We start from the raw sequence: 19,482 nt of genomic DNA on the forward strand, positions 1-19,482 counted from the left end.
CACTTTTTCTTATGAATAGCTGTGTCATATTGTTTAGGAATCGCACCTCGTGTAGGGGAGCTAAACTACTCCACAGTTAAGTAACATTTTCATGTTGCAGCATACTGTGTATTATGTAGTAGCATTTCTTCAACTTGGAAATTTGAGTTGAGCTTCTGTTCACAAAAAGGTGCCTTTAGCTCTTCTGGTCCACCTGAACTTTCTGTTAACTTGAATGTCTATGAAGTAGTGTTCTTTGAATGTGTGCACTGATGGCCACATGGCTGCCATGCAAATGTACTTTATGAATATATTAACTATGAAGGCTAGGGTGGCTCCCTTTTTAGGTCTCAGCCTGCGAAAGACTGCGCACATGCGCAGTCGAGCTGGCGAGATTTAATGATGTAGGGAGAGTTTCACTAGCGAGGTTAAGCCCCGCACCTTTTCTTAATTGGCTGGCCTCCTAAACGGTGGCCAACCATTGGAGAAGAGGTCCTAGTGACGTTCTCCTTTCTCACTAAGCCCCGTCCTTTTCAGACTGGGCTCCTTGCCTTACGTTTGTGGTAAAAGCTTTCTTATCTTCTTTATGGGGCCATCTGTTTCGCCCCATAAAGAAGATAAGAAAGCTTTTACCGCAGCAGTAAGTCAGGCCCCAACGCTCCCTCCTCGCGAGAACTCTGTTTCCCCCTCCCCTCCCCCTCCCGGCGTTTCCAAAGTTTACTGCGCTCCAAAGTTTCAGACTCTCGATCTGAGTCAGCCTGTGCTCCGGGGTGTCAGATTGTCACCCAGACAGATTGTCCTCGAGTCGCGAGACTAGCACCCGATAATATATTTCAACAAGTTCTAACGCATTTCTAAATGTGTTTTAGAAAATAGCATTTGAAAGGGACAATGCAAGGGGGGTGGTGGTGGGGTGTTATTTCGCCCAGTGGGGCTACAGCGCACGCTGCCAAGAGATTCGTATGCTGGGGGTCACGTGTGTGAATCCCAACATGGCCGCCTCGGCCTTTCATCCTCCCCATGTGCGAATAATGCGCACCATTCAATACTAAAGCGCTCTCCTGAATGCCGCAGGATGTAAGCACTATATTGAAACTGGCAGGGCTGTGCCAGTCACGCGCGCTCACCTCGTGACCGTGGCCGATGACCTCGGATTTGTTCACCAGGGAGGACTTTATGTCGGCCAGGTCGCCCTCCTCCTCCTCCTCGCCAGGGTGGCTGAACTCAGTGTAGCTGGGCTCCTCCTGCAGGTCCCCCTCGTCCTTGAAGGGGATCATCTCGTCGGTGGCGCACAGCTCGGGGTCCCCTTCGCCCCCTGCCCCGCAGCTGGAGAGTTATGGCATACCGCCCCACTTGTGCCCAACCACTCCCACGGGCAGCGCTAGCGAGTTTGGGGACAGGGAGGGGGGGTTTCGTGGTGGAAAACTCTGATCCGAATCTGCAGCTTTCTCTTATTCCAGTCTCGGTGCGGACCACCAAAACATCCACGTGGCAGCAGGCGGGCGAGTGCTTCTGGGCTCCTGAGGAGAAAAGATATCAGGACCAGGGGGGCAAACATCATATCCTTTCGTCCTGCCCTTTTGTTTACTGACAGTCACTATTGCAAAAAATAATATTTATAAATAAGATACATATTTGTAATCCAGACAAGGGCGGATGGTCGTGCTTCCTCTGCGTTCAGGTCGCGGCAGGCGTCCAACGCACCCATTCAACAACAACCCCCAAGCTCCCCAGAGATGAAGCGTCTCTGGGGCCCGAGAGGCCCCTCGAGGACCGGCCAGCACTGGAGCACAGATCTCCGAGCACCGCACAGTTAATCTGGCTCTGGTGGGGCTGGATTGGCATATCTGGGACAACGGGCCACAGATAGGACCGCGCCGACCCCAGCCCCCAGAGCGCCGCACTGGCAGAGCGGTCTCTGGGGGCATGGCTTGTGAAACAGGGACCGCATTCCCCAGCTGGAGAACCAGGCAGCACACAGGTCCCAGGGCCCAGAATAGCTGCAGCAGGCTCTGGGGAGGAATCGGCCTGACTGGGGGCAGCGAGCCCCAGCACATGAAGCACAGCCCAGAGCACCGCACGGCTGCGGCGGCCTCTGGGGGCTGAATCTCCATGCCTAGGACAACCGGAATCACCACTGCTATTTCAGCGACACGACCCTCAACCCCAGACTCTCGGGTGAGTACAGGCAAGCATTGGTTCTATTTGTAAAATTGCTTGGTATATTCGAATGCTTTGTTCCCCCTTACAAAAACACATACACCCTTGAAAATGGTTTGTATGAGCTGTAAAAGCCTTAAGGTCACAGCCTAATGTGCACAGCATGAGGCACATTAAATACAACCCAAACCAAACCTGGCTTAAATACCTATCAAAAATAATTGTAAATTTCAAACAAGCCCCCCCCCATTAATTTACCTGAAACAGCTGGTGTGCAGCATTAGATTGAGCACTGCCATTCTGAGCCATGCTTTTCACCTTGTGGTACTGGGTAGCCCATCTCTCCGGAAAACTTCAAATACGTACGTATGATCCCTTTTGATAGGGTTTGTAAACCTGTTACAGCATGCTAATTATGCACTTGCCTCACTTTGTGTAAGGGTGGACTCTTAATAGCTGTTAGTGATTTGGGGGTTACATTTTAAAGCTTTGGGCTGTTTCCCAGGTGTGGTCACTTTTTACTTTGACATCTGTTAATCACGAGTGTACCCTCTCGTAGAAAGTTTGGAGTAATATCTGTCCTTGAATTTCATTTCACATCATTGTGGCTGTGTGTGTGTGGCTCTGTGCGTGTGGGGGGGGGGGGCTCTGTGTGTGTGTGGAGGGGGGCTCTGTGTGTGTATGTGTGGGGCTCTGTGTGTGTATGTGTGGGGCTCTGTGTATGTGTTGGGCTCTGTGTGTGTGTGGGGCTCTGTGTGTGTGGGGGGGGCTGTGTGTGTGTGGGGCTGTGTGTGTGTGTGGCTGTGTGTGTGTGTGGGGGGCTCTGTGTGTGTGGGGGTCTGTGTTTGTGGGGGGTCTGTGTGTGTGTGTGTGTGTGGCATTTGCGTGTTTGTGTGTGGCATTTGCGAGAGATTAAGCTATTGGCATTGTAAATGACAATGCCATTTATTTATCTGTTTTAAAAACCAACACATAAATAAAATGTTTGTCATTTACAATGCCATTAGCTCTAACTTTTGCAAAGGCGAGACCGTTGCATTGTAACTGCTTGTTCCTAGTGGAGTCGGATCATGGTCTTCCTTCTAAATGTATCCCATTAGGTTTGCAGGAAGTTTGGATGGTCTGTACAATACACCTTGCAACAGTTCCTTTCGTCACTGCCAACCCTATTTTTGCAGGTGCAAATGAGACAAAGAATTGCTTCCCATTCCTACACGCTTTTGTTTCTTGCACGTGATGCATTAATGATCCCCTGCAAGTGTACGGCTCATTCTGTATGAGCTTTTGGCTGCTGGAAAAGGCTGGCAGCTGTACCACTCAATTTATGTAGAAAGGGATATTACCTTAAGCAAAAAATATGGTTTGTCCTCATGACTAACCTCAGCTTGCGAATCCGAAAGTGCAGTTCTTGTACTGTGTACTATTACAATCCACCGACTCTGTACAGCGATGCGATGGCAACCAGGAATGAGATTTTCATTGTTAGGAATTTCAAATTCTGTTTTGTGCAAATAGTGCATTAGCTATGTCGGTACCAAGGTTCCACACTGGTGTGGGATCCAACCTCGTTGGTGTGAGCCTCTTTATCCCTTCCAGGAGTCTTTTATTGACTGGTGTGGTAGACAAACCTTTCCCTTTGGAGTATCTGGTTAATATGATAGCTGCAAGATTTACTTTGATGGATGTGTTTGAAAGGTTCTCCTCTAGGAGGTATGTCAAGTACCTGATGATAGTGGTATATCCGTTTAAGGTTGTGTGCAAGATTCTCCTTCCTGCACCATTGGATAAATCTGTTACATTTGGCAGTACAGCACGTGCGTGTTGTTGGTGTATTGGACTAACTCAGCACTTCAATGCATCTTTATGGTAGGCCCTGGTAACCAAAATCAAAGTAGTCAGGAACCACACTGCTAAACAGAGTGGCTGGCTCTGGATGACATACTTGTCCCTCTTGTATAGCAATACGTCTTGCAAAACAGGTAAATATCATAACTGAATGCTGTCTTCACCCGACTGAAAACCATGTTTGTCTGTCCCACTGTGGGGTTATCAGTATAATTCACTAGGCGTATAAGAGGGATTGGTGGAAAGGCATATGCAAAAGTCTTTGACCAATTTATGGACAGAGAATTTCTTTGGGACACCTAGATGTGACGTATTGGCATTCTGTATTTACACGTTACAAGTAGGTCTATTTGTGGTGCACTTTATTGCAGACATATTTGGTGCACTGCCTCGTTTGTGCTCCTACTGATGGGATGAGCCACCTTAACCAATTAGCAAGTCAGCTTCCATGTTTTGTATGCCTGGCAGATGTCAGTGTAATACCTTTATGTATGCAACACTTTGATGTCTTTTGTAACAGTTTGGATAGGATAGGACAAAGGGTCTTGTTCCCTTATCTGTTGAGGGAGAATATCTTTGTTGTGTTGACTGATTGGATCTGACCATCCTTCCCTTGATATATATGTGGAAGGATATTAATGCCAGAAAACCTGTCTTGAGTTCTAGCACATTTATGTACTTGAAAGCATCTTACTTGTTCCATTGGCCTCTCATATTCAGCTTCCCCAAGTGTGTGCACCATCCCATGTATGAGGAACCTGTTATAGTCATGGGGAGGAGGAAGTGGTGCCGTTTATAGAGCCTGCCACCTAGGTCCTTCCTTTCCCCAGTTGCCTATGATCATTGGCTTTGGAGCTGTTCATGGATTGGTCACATGGGATAGAGGATGCCATCATCCCCAACAGTTTAATCGCAGTTCACATTGTCAGAGACGGTCCTTAATGACAAAAGCAAGCTTGCTCTGTCAATGTAAAGTTAAGAGACTTATCTGCACAGGGAGGAACGTCCCCTTGTTTGATGTCTGAGTTGCCCGCAGAAATACATTTCTCTCATTGGTAGTATTCTCCAAGTTTAGGGAGAAGTCCAGTTTTCATAATGTCGGCTTTACTGTATGTATGTTGCCTCTGCATGTTCGCAATGAGCCTGCCTCTACAATTCAGTCATCCAGATAGTGGTACATGTCTTTCCCCTGCCTTCTGATGTGAACTGTCAAAACTAAGAAGCGTTTTGTGAAAAGTCCTGTTGCCTCCCTCAAGCCCAAATTAAAGCACTTTGAACTGGTGATGTAAGCTGTTTACCACAAACCTAAGGCATTGCTTGCACTTGTTGTTCAGAGGGATATTGAAGCAGCCACCTTGTGGTCTATGGTTGCCATGTAGACTACTTCCTTCAATAGTGGTTTGACCTCTTGCAGTGTGATCATCTTGAATTTCTGCTTTTTAATAAACCTTCTATGAATCTGAGGTCTATGAGGGGCTTTACTGTCGAATACTCTTTTGGGAGGAGGAAGATCACAGAGAACACAGATTGTTGTACTCTTATGATGTTACTTCCTCTATGGTTCATCTCTGTTCTTGCACCTCCTGCAGCAGGACTCTAAATCCCTGACCCTTGTAAATACTCTTCTTTGGCTTTTCTTTTGGTGGTAGATCCTGTAGCTCTATGCAATAGCCATGCTGTGTTCTATTTAGCACCTATTTGTCGGAGGCTATTTTTCTCTTAATTTGCCCCTAATGGGGTCTGTTGTTTGGTTTCTTTTTCCCCAGTCACTTATTGGTTGTTGTGGAGCTCTGGTGGGCTGATAATTTCCCCCGACTCTTCCTCGCAAGAGGTGCCTCTGGTACTGCCATGAAGTGCCCGTGCCCTTGGAGGTTGTGGGGCATCCATTTGTTGTAGAATAGGGTGAAACCCTTCTCTTTCCACTGGTCCCCTAATACGAGCCTTGCCCATCTTGAAAGTTTCAATTAATTGTAAGTCCCTCATTACTTTGACTGTCTCATTATCTGTTTTCATTTGCTGTAGGGAGTTGCCCAAAGCTGCATCAAACACACTTTCACCAGAGAATGGAATACGGAGGACGAAGACTAGACTTTTTTGTTTTTAAGTGAGAGACCCTCAGCTCATTGTGTCTCCCCAAGTGCTTTGCCTGGGCACATCTGTCTGCTAAGTATGCTGCCTTAAGGGTTGACTTTAGACATGTGTTGGCGATGGTCTTGTCTCCTGGAAGATACTCTTGGCTCTTTCACATCTGTCAGGGAGATATTACATTAACTCTATTTCTTCACACTGCTGATGTCCATATCTATTCAGCAGGGTACTGGAGTTTGCACTCCTCCACTGTGTGGCAGATGACCTTTTCATCTTTCTGCCTACCATCTCTATACACTTGTTGTCATTCTATGGTGATGATCCGGGAGGTAAGTGTTGGCTCTTTTCCTAGCAGCATACACAATGATAGAGTTGGTTGCTGCATTGCTTTTTTATAAACTGGGTTCTAAGTTAAGGGTTATGTTTCTTCTCTAGCCTATGCATGACAGATCTGGAAGACGCTGGTCCTTTAAAGGCCGCCATTATGCAGCATGACATGGACAGGAATTATGTATTTTCTCTGTGAAGGGAGTAAAGTCTCCAGTTGGAGGCATAACTCTGTTTTCTCCTTTTCAAGCTGCATCCCAACTGAGTCCTCTGCTCTCTTGACTATTGTGCTATACAGCAAAACGTCAGATGACGAGGGCCTAGAGAGGAATGAGTCAGAACCTTTCTCTAGCGAGTCAGTGTCTAGTTCCTGAATGTGTCAGGATCTTGTGTTTGAGAATACTTGTTCACACTGTTCATAGGTATGATAGCTGTCTGCCTGTTCTTCCTCTTCATGTTGTTTTGGTGTTAGTGAGGGTTCTGGTTCTAATTGGCCCTCTGTCTCAGCTGTGCTCGGTAGGCTTTGTTAGAATTCAAAATACCATGAGGGACTAATCAAAGCTCTTCTTTTGTACAAGGGATGCCATTTCACACTGGAGTTAATGCTTCTTACCCTCGATATCAAGTACATGGAATATCGAGGCAGGTCATCTTTTTGAAGTCGAAATGTCTCTCTCCTTCGATCATTTATCCTTACCCCAATATAAATCCCATTTCAGAGTTGAGTTGGAGACAGAAGGGTTGTCTCTTAGTTTTGGACCCATGCGACTCTTTCAAATTTTGTTCATACCTTTGACTACCATAGGTTTTAGGGTTGAGGTTTGTTTCAGGGTCTTTGAGACCAAAACCTTTGATTTAGCCCCACTGCGACCCTTAGGCACTGTGGGCTTTTGAATTTTTGTTGCTGTTTTTTTTTTTACACCTCCTCCCCTTGTGGTTCAATGTACACTGTCTCCTCACGGTCAGACTCATGGTCTCCCTGTGCTTCCTCTGCAACTTCTTTGTCAGTCAACAGTTCGCGCTTCTTAAAGACATGTTTCAGATGAATTTTTACATAGTTTGCCCACTTTTGCTTTTCTACAACCTTCATGGTTCTGGCGAGGTATTTTTAACAGCCTTTTGACTTGTGGTGGTTAGGCAGACACAGATGGCACACACTGTGCTCATCCTTTTGTGCTGGTTTGTGGGGGTGCTCTGGACAAATTTTAAAAGGGATTTTATCCATTCCATGTAACTAAATTATGGAAAAACACTACCGCTCGACTAAGCATTTTCGGACTACTTGGCTGAAACGAAGTGAAATAACAGTTTTTTCTGTGGTTCCTATTCTCCTATTGCATATTCTGCAGTCGATGTGACATTCCTCCTCTTTGTGGTACTTTCTAGGCTTAAGCTTGGTGTGTTCCTTTGACTATTTAACGAGCATGAACCTGGAGCTGTAAACTGTGCCTCCAATCCCAACAGTGGAAAAAAGATTCTGAAAGTTGTAACCATACACTGAGGTGGTGTGGGCATACGTCTGGCGTCAGACAGATATATCTAAAACCACTTACTGTTCAATAAGGGGAGGGGGGGTGAAAAGAGGGAGAATTCTGGACCCGACAACTAGACGTCTGAATAATGTATAGTATGTGAATCCCAAAAAAGTGTCATACAGCAAAAGTTCTATTTTTACTTCAGTGGCTGCCTTCCTAGGAGCATTACACCTCTGCAACAAAAATCAAATTTCCTTCTGCCCTGCCTCGCTTCTTCATTAAAACAGATTTGGCACCTACCAACCTCAATAGTGCAAAACGACTAATGTAGTATTCTATGTGTTGTACCATTTAATTTTGTTAACATCATGCTCTAAATATTGCTTCAAAGTCGTTATGATGGTTCAAAATCCAGAAACTTTTGAATCACCAGAGAAGTACCACATATACTGCCACATATAACCTGGCCTCAGTTTTTAGTTATGTGCGGACTTATCCACATTACATTCGTTTTCCTGACTCAAGCATCTTACTGGAACTTAGTATAAACCCAAACTAATAGGGAAATGACACACCATGTATAACCAGCGCAATCCTACTTTGCTCAACACAATAAAGTAAAAGGAGGCAATGACTACAGAAATCTAACAGGACACAAAACTGTGTATATGTAATGGTGCATGTCTATCTAGCCGTAACCATCCCTAACTATCTGTTGTTCAACTGGGGAAGTGTGGTAAAATAGCTAACATACAATGGTAAAGCCAATAGGAAGTAGGTCACTGGCTGCAAGCCTTTGAGCTCTATCAATGCTTGTTTTGTTTTGTAATGCCTTTTGTAAAACATTATTGTTGGGCGAGCTGTCGAGCCCTCAACACTGGCTAAAAGCAGAAATATTTGCCTAAAAAAGCAATCTTTATCATAATATTCTCAGGCACTGAAGGAAACTACTTTATGAGGAGATGTGCACCTTTTGAAACAGGTGAATACAGTCACTCACATTAAAGTCAGCCAATGGTTGAAGAGCGCTGACCCATTGTGTCATGTAGTATGCTGTAGTGGGTGGATGACAAACATGAAAGGCATAACAGATAAATGACTTGGAGCACCTATAAAATATATAATTTTAGAAAAAGCAAACTATCTTGGCTAACGTCAGAACTAAAAACGCTTGATTGGGTATCTTTCAACAAGAACACATATCTGGGAGGACTAGAATATATATCTGACACAAGAAAGGGCTAAAGGCTACGGCTACAGAAATCTGCATAGCCTTTGGATGTAACTGTTTCCCAGCAAGCAAATAACAACAAGCTGTGATATATTCTCTGCTGAAACAACAGGCTGTGCGGATGTACAAAAGCAATCACACCCCTCGAGATGCCTCTAAGCAGCACACTGAAACCAGTGAGGGCCTAAGGCGGAGTAATTGTTCAGATAGAGAAGTCAATAAGTATCTGTTAATTCCTCGTCATTGGGTTTTGCTATTGGGTAAATGAGTAATCAATACTTATTTTTCACTACATTATACAATTACTGACTGTTTTATTGAACAGTTGCACCGTGCTTGTTTTACACATTGTACAATGAATTACGCACCAATTCATACCTATCCAATCTCTTCCAAATGAATTAGTGACTGGACAACAATGGGTTAGTTTCATGGTGTGACACATTAAAGAATATGGACAGAATATGAGGATAGTGAGATCATGCAATGGTGTTTTACTGTGGCTTTCACAAACCACTGTTATACCGTACTGGAAATGCATGAACCCTTGTGCAGAATGTAATCCTGTAATTCCATCTAGCTAACGCCTGGCAGCATGTAGGACTGTTGCATGTTTCAATTGGAATGCTTCGGTTTCATGGTTATGGGTGCTTTGGCAGGCAATGACCATAAAAGCATGAGAGAGTCTTGAAAAAACAAGCTAAATCATAAAGCAAAGCTCAGGGACATCAATCAAAATGCAGTTTTAATCAATATATAACTGATCACAGATGTGCTAAATGCATATTTTAACACAATATACTCAAAGGAGGTACTCAAGAGCTTGACCCTAAATGGGGTTAGCCAAGCAACAGAAATACACAGACACACAAGTAAAGCATGATTTCTAGAATCAGTGATCCCAAATGAACCGCCTAGTCACCAGACCTAACTGTAAGGAGATCAGGAGTAGGCTAACTCAAGCTTTTGCCAACAATTTTCAAGCTGAAAACACTGCGTCAGCCTTGACCCGAGGAGAACTTGCACGACTGAAGCTTTTAAGTGTCATGTAACCTTTTGGATGGGACAAAACCTAGAATGGGACAGTGCCTTCTTGCTATTCATACCTTGTTGAAGTTAAATGAGGAAGGTGGCATTCTAAGGGGCACATGTACAAAGGTAATAGGGATTTTTTTGCAAATTGGTCTTTGGTCATTGCGAACATTCATGTACAAATGGGTCTTTGACACATTTTGCGATTCCCAGTAGGTTGCAAATGACCTATCTCATGAATATTAACGAGGTAGGTCTCGGTTTGTGACCCAGTGGGAGTCAGTAAAACAACAGGGATATTGGCCTGCTGGACAGCAGACCACCATGTCTTCGACTGCTTTTAAAGAAAGCAATCTATTTTTTGTTTTTTAATGCAGCCCGTTTTCATTAAAAGGAAAACAGGATGCGTTTTAAAAAAAATGAATTTTCATTTTTTAAGAGCAGGCAGTGGTCCTTGGGACCCTTTACATTTTGCGAATGTGGAGCCCTTCCCATTTCCGAATGCGTTACCACTGGAGCGGTGCACTACCAGGTGAGTATAATGTCAATAAAGAAGCTTGATCAGTGTATTCGTTGCAAAAATATACGTCCCTATTTCAAACAGTCCATGCAAAGCATCAGCCAACGCGTTTCGTTCAATTTTTGAACTTCGTCAGGGCAAGCGTGAAGATATGCGAGTGGTGGCGAGCAGTGCTTCTTTACAGAGTGGTTCTTTGTGGCAAAATCTGGTCTGGGTCCTGAGGTTAAAGATGAAGGCTAAAATGTTTGGTCTCTGGACTGTGTCAGTTAGCGTGGGTCTCCTTGATAGGGGCCAAAGCATGCTTTTCCCCGAGTCGAGACGAAGAGGCGCCTGACTTCAGGAACACCAACAGGGCCTTATCAAGGAGGCCCACGCTAACTGACAGTCCAGATACCAACCATTTTGGCCTTCATCTTTAACATCAGGGCCCGGACCAGATTGGGCCACAAAGTACCACTCTCTAAAGAAGCACTGCTCGCCACCACTCGCATATCTTCACGCTTGCCCTGACGAAGTTCAAAAATTGAACGAAACGCATTGGCTGATGCTTTGCATGGACTGTTTGAAATAGGGACTTATATTTTTGCAACAAAGACACTGATCAAGCTTCTTTATTGACATTATACTGACCTGGTAGTGCACCGCTCCAGAGATCTCAAAATATTGTATATCTGCCTGACAGTTGGCACCCCACAACGGCGGGTGCCGGAGCCGATTGTGCACACCGATTCACAATATACTACCAATCCATCACTTGGGGAACACACTAAGGAGGTGCAGCTATTGGAGTCCGTTGTTGGTTCTCTTTTCTCATTAAGTCATCAAGATTTGTTAAGAGACCCCAGCCCTTTGACCGAATTGACCACTGGGAAGAATAAGGCAGCGGGGTACGCCCTAAATGCTGTACGGTATGTAGGGGTGGTGAAGATGGGTGGGATTAATAGTTACTAGTTGTGTACTCCAATATCGCCACATTCAGTAGGTTTGTTTTTATTCTTTTGTTTGTCCTGATTGCTCTGTATGTTTGGACAACTTTTTATCCTTTGAAATTTCAATACATATTTAAAAAACAAAGTTTGCATTTAAAGGTATTGACCCCAACCACGGCTACAATTCGGTTACAATTGTTATGATAGCTACTCAAGAACTGAAGGACAAACTCCTTGGTGATTGTAGCTGTACTTGTGAAGGTTATCATAAAAGCCAAGTTCTCTCATTCACATGTGAATGAGAAGCAATAATTTAATTTGTTGTTCTGGAACAAGCCATAGGGTGATCTCACCACCTTCAGCAGCATTCCAGCACTCAGAAAGTGATGCCACACCTTTTAGGTTGTTGCTCAGCTTCAATTCAGCTTAATCTTGGCTTCTTTAGGGCAAGTTGCAGCTGCACTTGTCTGGGGGAGGAGAGGAGCATTCATGCTCCTTCCATGTTGACATCATTGTAGCCCTGAGAGTGAACCCCTGCAAGAGAGAAGTAAGTACATATGGGATTCTCTGAGCAAACACCATGTCCACTCCCAGTTAAACCGGCCGCACCCACCCCACGGAACATGGGGAGAAATACAGAAAGAAGGTCAAGGGGGGAAATGCAGACCTCTCAGCGACTTTTGATTGGGATATGGAAACTAGCAATAATCATCACTGTGCATGCATAAACATGCATGATAATACTGCTTACTGAAAATGCAGACAATGGAAATACATATTACTAGGCAGCTGGGTGCCTTATGGGAGGCTAGCATGACCATGTCGAAGATCTAATTGCTTTCCACGCTTTTACCATTGACCCCTATGGACGGGCAAGTGAAATTTGTCTCACTTCAAATACATTCATTAAAATAGGTCACCATTTTCAGGACAGCAACCCAAAGGATAATAGTACATGCAAAATGAGGTCTATGCCTGTGCGGCGAATATCAGTGCCGGTACCCAGGTGGAGGGTGATCTGTGCCAGAGCACAGTGAAGGAGCTAACAGATGTGGAAACAACTAACCTACAGCTATAAGGGGGGTTTCTGTGCCAACCTGAAAGTCCAGTTGCCGCAAGCCCAAGTGTTCTAGACACATAACCAGTTTCTCAGCTGCAGTTCTTGCAAGGGCCCGAAGTTGTGTAAATATTTTAACTCACAGGAAACTGGCTTGACTGTAGACCTATGATTGATATTGCAAGAGGGGTGATGCAGGTGGGACCTGCACTGCCCTATGATTTTGTAAGTTGTGTCCCTTGGTGTTTGTTCTGAATCTTAGAAATATAACAATATGTGAGGGAGTCGTAATACACCTGTGGAGATGTTGGTGGATTGCTAGAACTCACAGGTGTCAGAAAGGATTAGATGCTCTTAAATAGTTGGTGGAAAGAATTGCCATCTTCCATAAGTGTTGTGCAGAGAAATATGGAATTAGCTTTCATGATGGTTTTCCTGTATAGCCATAATTTGGTTTTGTAGAATGCGGTGTCCTCTTCTAATCAGAATTTACACGAACTACTGAGCTGCTGTTAGAGAGAAACAGAAAACCACAAGTGCTTTCGTTTCAGCAGTTCAATCCATCTCCATTTGATTTGGATTGTAAATTTGAGTGCTATTAAACTTCGAGGGTGCTTCCCACATTAACCTCCAAAGATCTACGTGCAAAAAGGGGCTGAAGAAGATTAAAGGTTGTGGCTAAATTCATTCTGGACCAAAAAGAGTAGGAACTACGATAAAAACCTTTGAGCATTGTAATAATGCATGACCTGTAATATGATTGATCAGGCCCACCTCAGGTTGTTGATGAAATAGGAGACACATTAGGGAATGATCAGATGTAATGTTAAGGTGACAGGCCAATGGAAGGAGTTCCACGAGAGGTCAATCAGGCAGCTGAGAATCTTTGTAAACTACTGCAACTCCTGCACCCTTGAGCTTCCACCCAGTTCTTTAAGGAAACTTGTAACAAGAGGGTAGGTTGATGTAAAGATAATGATTGGAATAAGCAGGGTCGGACCAGGACAGAAAATATGCCCTGGGACCAGATTTAAAGTGGCCTCCATTAACGAATCAGCTAGCTAAAAAAGTGGCCCATATATGCAAATCAAGGCAATTTTGGACGTGTGAAGACACATGCTATACAGCAGGGGCCGACACGGATCGGGAGTGGTGGGCGGGAGAGTGGTGTGATGGGGTGTTGGGGAGCTTGTAATGTAAAAATGAAAAGTAATAAAAGTTACCTTCTTGCCGCCTCAGTCTCTCCTCTCCGGGGCCGGAACAGGAAGCAGCCAGGCCCCCTCCCCCAAGCCAATCACAATGCTGCAATGCAGCGTTGTGATTGGTCTGAGTGCCGTGGATCAGTGCTGAGCAAGTCTATGGGGGCCTCGGCATGATCTCGATGCATGCTGTAATGCAGCCTGCAAGCAGAACATGCGAATTGTGCATGCCTGTTTTGGACGATCCCAGAGGGCCGACCAAACAGTCATTTCGCACTAGGAGTGGGCAAACCACTCCTCCCCTGCTCTGAGAGCAGAGCAGCCCTGCCCGCCCCACAAAGGTGCTCAGCAGGAAAAATACAATGATAACAACCTTGAGTTATTATTGTATTTGTTCTTTCACTGCTTTGCAGCAGTGCGGCGATGCTCCTCCGCCTTAGAGGAGGAGCCGCCACTGGTGCTATATGCATTTTGCAAAATATGGCTATCTGCGTGCATTCGTGCTCGCTGCAGGCAATGTTTTTGGTAGTACCAGAGAAAATCATTGTCCCACCAGACTATAAAACAGGCCCACAAACAGTCAAAAAAACAAAAAGGCTGACACATTGACCTGTAAAACCAGCCCTTCTGGCACATCCAGATTATCCTCTAGTCCAGCCCGAAACTGGGAATGAGACTGAATCCAGTTTTTAGTGAGAAAGAATAAATCCAACTTATGACTGTGAATCAAGTCATGATTCTCCCAGCGGTGAGCCTGGAGCAAGCACATACCAAGTAGTGCACAGGAGTGATTGCTATTTTGCATGTTTGTCAACCTTTGTTAGAGGTGGGTCGTTTAGGCTTTGGTAGGACTGACAAAGGAGCAGCCAATAATGTAGGAGTGCCCGAGTTGTAACTGACAATACCCAAGTTCGTGTGCGTTGATAATGGGTCTGAGGGGGGGAGAGAAAGACTCACTCTGCAAGTGTAGTAGTTCACTAATGGAGAATGTTACGCATGGAATGACTACTGAACTGCCGTACTTAGCCTTAGTAATCTGGTATCCCCCATTCCCTCTATGCCTGAGTTTGCATCTGTAATGTTGAGAGTGAATGATGTAAAAGAATGTAGGTGTTTGCTGTGGAGAGCAACCTAGGCTATAGAGACAACTGGAGGGACAATGGAGCCTTGACAGGACTTTTTTACCCAATCTTTTAAAGTTGTTCCAGCACCATAGCACGCAAAGCCCATGCATAGTTGCAGGTCGTAAATATGAATGTCCCATCCCTTTCAGACATTGCCTCTTGTACAGAAAAAGTGAGCACATACTCAATGAAAAAAACATTATTACACCGAATGAGGAAAACAAAAGTTAGATTTAGAAAAATAATCAAGTGAACAACCGCAGACGTGCAAATTACACCCAAAAATATGTTAGACAGTTTTGTACAGTACAAATCCTTATAGATTGCAACTGAAGAACTGTTATGCTATTAATTTAAAGTTGCCTCTATCAAAGCAGACTACATAGTTATTTCATAAAAAATTACTTCTTTTTATTTAGCATTTCCTATCACGTGACTCTCATTCCTAAGCACTCTAGTTACCAGAGGTAGTATTCCACTAAGTATCCTAGGGGACCAACTGGCATGTGTGCCCCCTTTCCGCAACCCCAGGGCACTTGGATATTACAGAAGCGGGCACAAATGCTTGCATTATCCCTTCAGTAATACAGATGGCACCAGTACTACATGTGTGCCATCGTGATCTCAAGGGGGTGTTCCCTCATTTGCACGGGTGCAGAGCTCCATGCAAATGAGGACACACTTGTACTCTGTGCCTGAGCCGTATTACAAATGTGGGGCACCGAGGCAAAGATTCTGTCATGGGGCTCACCAACTGTGTGCAACACTGAGTTGGTGCCCAGCTAGTGCACCCAAAGAGGTATATATACAATAGGGGTCATGCCCAAATGACCCTCCTATACCTGGGCAAAAAAGAACATCAACGATGTGGAATCAAAAGAAAAACAGTATAAAGGGATCAATCAAAAACATTTATTTTCAAACAGAGTACAGTTAATTACCCTGCTTGCACTAATTCCTATTTGTGGCAAATTAATTTCCACTGTTACAACTGGTGTACATGTCAGGTGACGGGGCAAAACACAATATAATCACAATAAACTGATATATATATCAACTTCATATACACAATGTACAATTGATTAAAAAACATAAATCACACTCATATATATGATACACTACATATATACAATATATACAACATATATCAAAAACATACAAATATCAAACAAATAAATCAATAAGTAGTTCCCCTACTGAGAGCAAAAAAATCAGAGTGTACACTCTTAACTCAGCTTAGTACACTGTAAGGTAGTCCCTATTGCGCCTGAGGAATGACACCTCAACACTATTAAAAGGGCGCTTTCCTTCGTTCACACAACTCCAAATAATGGGACTCCTTTGCAAATGTTGACGCGGTCGCGTTTCAGCCAGTATTTTCTATTGGCCTCATCAGGACAGGGGGATCAATATCTCTGAATAGAAAATGAGCTCTCTCAAACAGAATGGCTGGCAGGGACCAATCCCACTGCCACCTGACCCGAATGGCCAATGGGCCCTTAGGGAGCTGTATTATACTTGTGCGATGCAACGTCAAAACTCCAGTTAAAGTATTCTTGCAAAGAATATATAATACAGGAACTCAATTCCTGGAAAAAACAGGATCCCCGTCACGGGCACCAGGTCTCGCCACGTTTTAACTGCTTCTTTCCAAACAGCAAGTGCCCCCAAAGAGGGCCCCTCTCTGTAGGGAGGTAAAGGGGGTGCTTTGGATCCATCAGACATCCCCCTGCAGGCGGGTGCTGTCACTAGCGGCCCCCCTTTAAACTGCAGGCCAAGTAGTTGCCTCCCCAGTGAAAGGGGTCTTCAAACAACCGGCCTCCATTTCACCCGCCTTCCTCTCACAGCAGGCGCAAGCTCACGCCTGTAATGGGTCAGTGAATTTATTGCTATAGGGTGCAGTGACTGTCTGCGCCAGGTGCACCTAATTTAAAGGTGAGCCACGGCAATGAACCATATCTGTGATATGGGTGCAGAGGTTACTATTAACCAATTTAACCCCTTGGCTGCGGCGGTAATTCCGCCGCAGCGCGGGAGGGGGGGGCGCGCGGCGCTCCCATGCTCGTGACGGAACCGCTCCGTCAGGAGCCTCGGGCGTGCTGTGGACGGAGCGGTTCCGTCACGGCCCCGCCCGCTCAATAGAACGCGCCGCGCAGGCACGAAATCAGCGCCGTGCAGGCACGAAATCAGCGCCGCGCAGGCGCGCCGTGCGGGCCGTGAAGGAACCACTCAGTCATCAGCACAGCGCGACCGAGGCTGGTGACGGAGCGGTTCCGTCACCAGCATGAGAGGGGTTAATGGCACTCCGTTTACCAACTTTGGGAAAGCTGGAAGGCTTAGACAAAGTTGCTAGGTTTTGACCTTGTGGCTTGCAAAATTTTGCGCACCTCCACAGGTTGACTCCGAATTTGCCAAGGAAGAAAATTAGAGCATAAAACTGTGCGTCTGTAGGTCTACACTGTGGTTCACATCAGTCATGATTTACATTCGCTGGACTGGACTGCCCATGGAAATGTTTATAGCTGCAAACTTTGATGTGATGCAACGTTTGTGTGTTTTGAATTGTGCTGTGCTTATCAGGCGTCAACATGTACAGTTAGAGGCCGCAACCTGCACGGAGGTTAGTTAACAATAACTTGAGGAAAATTCAGCAATCGATAGGAATTTTCCAACATCATTTTTTCCCAAATGGAAAACCAGCTGGGAAACACTTACTTAGTTTTTAAGAGCCCTCAAAAGGTTCTAAATATATACCAAAGTAAACGGAACCAGAGTTTCCATATTAAAAATAAATACTGGTATGATTTAGTTGATTTGTAAACATGCACCAGAGCGGGTAATTAGCACCAATGAAAAAGGGCATCAGCTCATCCAAACATTGACATATTTAAGATGTGTTTGAATAGCTAAAAATATCGCCCTTTCGCCATTTCTAAGAGGTGTAAACAACATGTGACTATTTCCCAAGTTATGGTATTCAATTTACTCGTCTCGGGAAAATGTAAGACTGTCAGGGATTCAATCTCATGACCTCCTGAATGGAGTACATATAGATCGCAAAAGACTATACTTGCACATATAAGTAGACAGTCTTACAAGTTTCGAAAACAGGTTAGGTCGGATTACATAAACTGCCCGGGGTGCTAATTTGCATGAGTTGCCAGTAACGCCATATCACAAGTATTTATTGTTTTGATCCATTTCTTCTGTCCGAAAGTAAGTGCTGTGTTGCAACAGGAAATATCATTTTACTTATTTTGTCAAACATGACAAAATACAAACCATTATAGTTTGCGATTTACCAGAGCGCTGGCGACTACAAAAAAAAACACAACAAAAAGGCATACCTTACATTGGCTTAAGTGGGCCGAGTCTCAGACCCGGTTGTAATTAAAAACAAACATTAAAACTGGTTTCTATGGGGCCCGATAACATTTTTCTTAACTCTACTGGTGAAAACACTGATCGATACTAGAACAGTTAATGTTAAAAACGTTAAGGTTATCCGTGTCAGTGATTTAGTTTCGGTCTTTATTTCATATGTTTTTCTTAATCTTGTATTCCCTTATTTCCGGTGTGTGATTTTTTGTATTTTTACTTTGTAGCGTATTACTCTTGCATAATGCATACTTTAAACGGAGTCGCCTACAGCTTCTTATAATGGGCCACGACTGAGAGCTCCGAAGTGGAGAATGAAGGCAGCGCGAGTGTCTCACAGTGCCAATCAGTGGGTCAAAAATGTATTCGAAGACATGGTCATTCAAATCAAATCCTTGTTGGCTTTTCGTGTATGTAGATGCAATAATAGAAAGCTCCGAGAGGCACTAAAATACGGTTCGGTTGCACACTATGGAAATCACAGAAATATAGTTTGTGTTTTTAAGCCATGCCATTACATACATAGGCAACACACCATTTAGAGACCCCCCTCACACGCTCCTTTTGTCATCTCACTTAAAGCCCTGATCACATGTAATACGAGGCTAAAAAGCGCCTCTGGTCAAAGTGAACTCTCATGGCTTCTCGATAAAGTGTAAAGTTTTCACAAAGTGAGCGTAATAGCAGAGAGTGCTCGACATTAAACAACAGATAGGAATAAAATTAAAAGACTTACTTCTCTTGATGGCTGCGCGGATGGACGACAGGGCTCCCTGTCTGCAAACAAACGAGAGAAAACAACAGTCAGGCCAGACGTGAAACACCCGCTCCAGATCACAGCACCGCCACCGTCTCCTCAGAAAGCACACACGAGAATGCAGTCACGCAACCACAGGGCTGGCTGCCCCGTTCAAATTACAAAAGCAGGGAAGGGCGATTGTGCTGCGGTCCCTAGAGCCTAAAAATCATCTGTTGCTAACTCTGCAAGGCTGCGGGGCGCTGCTGTACACAGCGAAGTAGGTGTCCGCCCACTGCCGGCCCCTACATAATGAGAACCAGGACACCCGTTTAACGCTGGAACAGGCAGATCGGGCAAGCGTTGTTTCCGAGATGTCACTCCCCCTTTCTCTTACACTGC

At 44.7% G+C, this 19,482-nt stretch overlaps 1 protein-coding gene across 2 annotated transcripts in view; it reads right to left on the reverse strand.

The window, feature by feature from the left end:
• SH3D19 (SH3 domain containing 19) overlaps positions 1 to 19,482 on the reverse strand; it is a 656,725-nt gene that overhangs the window by 335,440 nt on the left and 301,803 nt on the right. For both annotated transcript variants that reach the window (XM_078676919.1, XM_078676918.1), the window contains exon 3: positions 19,081 to 19,121. In XM_078676919.1, the coding sequence (XP_078533045.1) occupies positions 19,081 to 19,121 (41 nt within the window). The remainder of the gene's footprint in view (positions 1 to 19,080; positions 19,122 to 19,482) is intronic.

The sequence above is a fragment of the Lissotriton helveticus genome, chromosome 2_1 (assembly GCF_964261635.1).
Source record: "Lissotriton helveticus chromosome 2_1, aLisHel1.1, whole genome shotgun sequence".
In the NCBI taxonomy this organism is placed as follows: domain Eukaryota; kingdom Metazoa; phylum Chordata; class Amphibia; order Caudata; family Salamandridae; genus Lissotriton; species Lissotriton helveticus.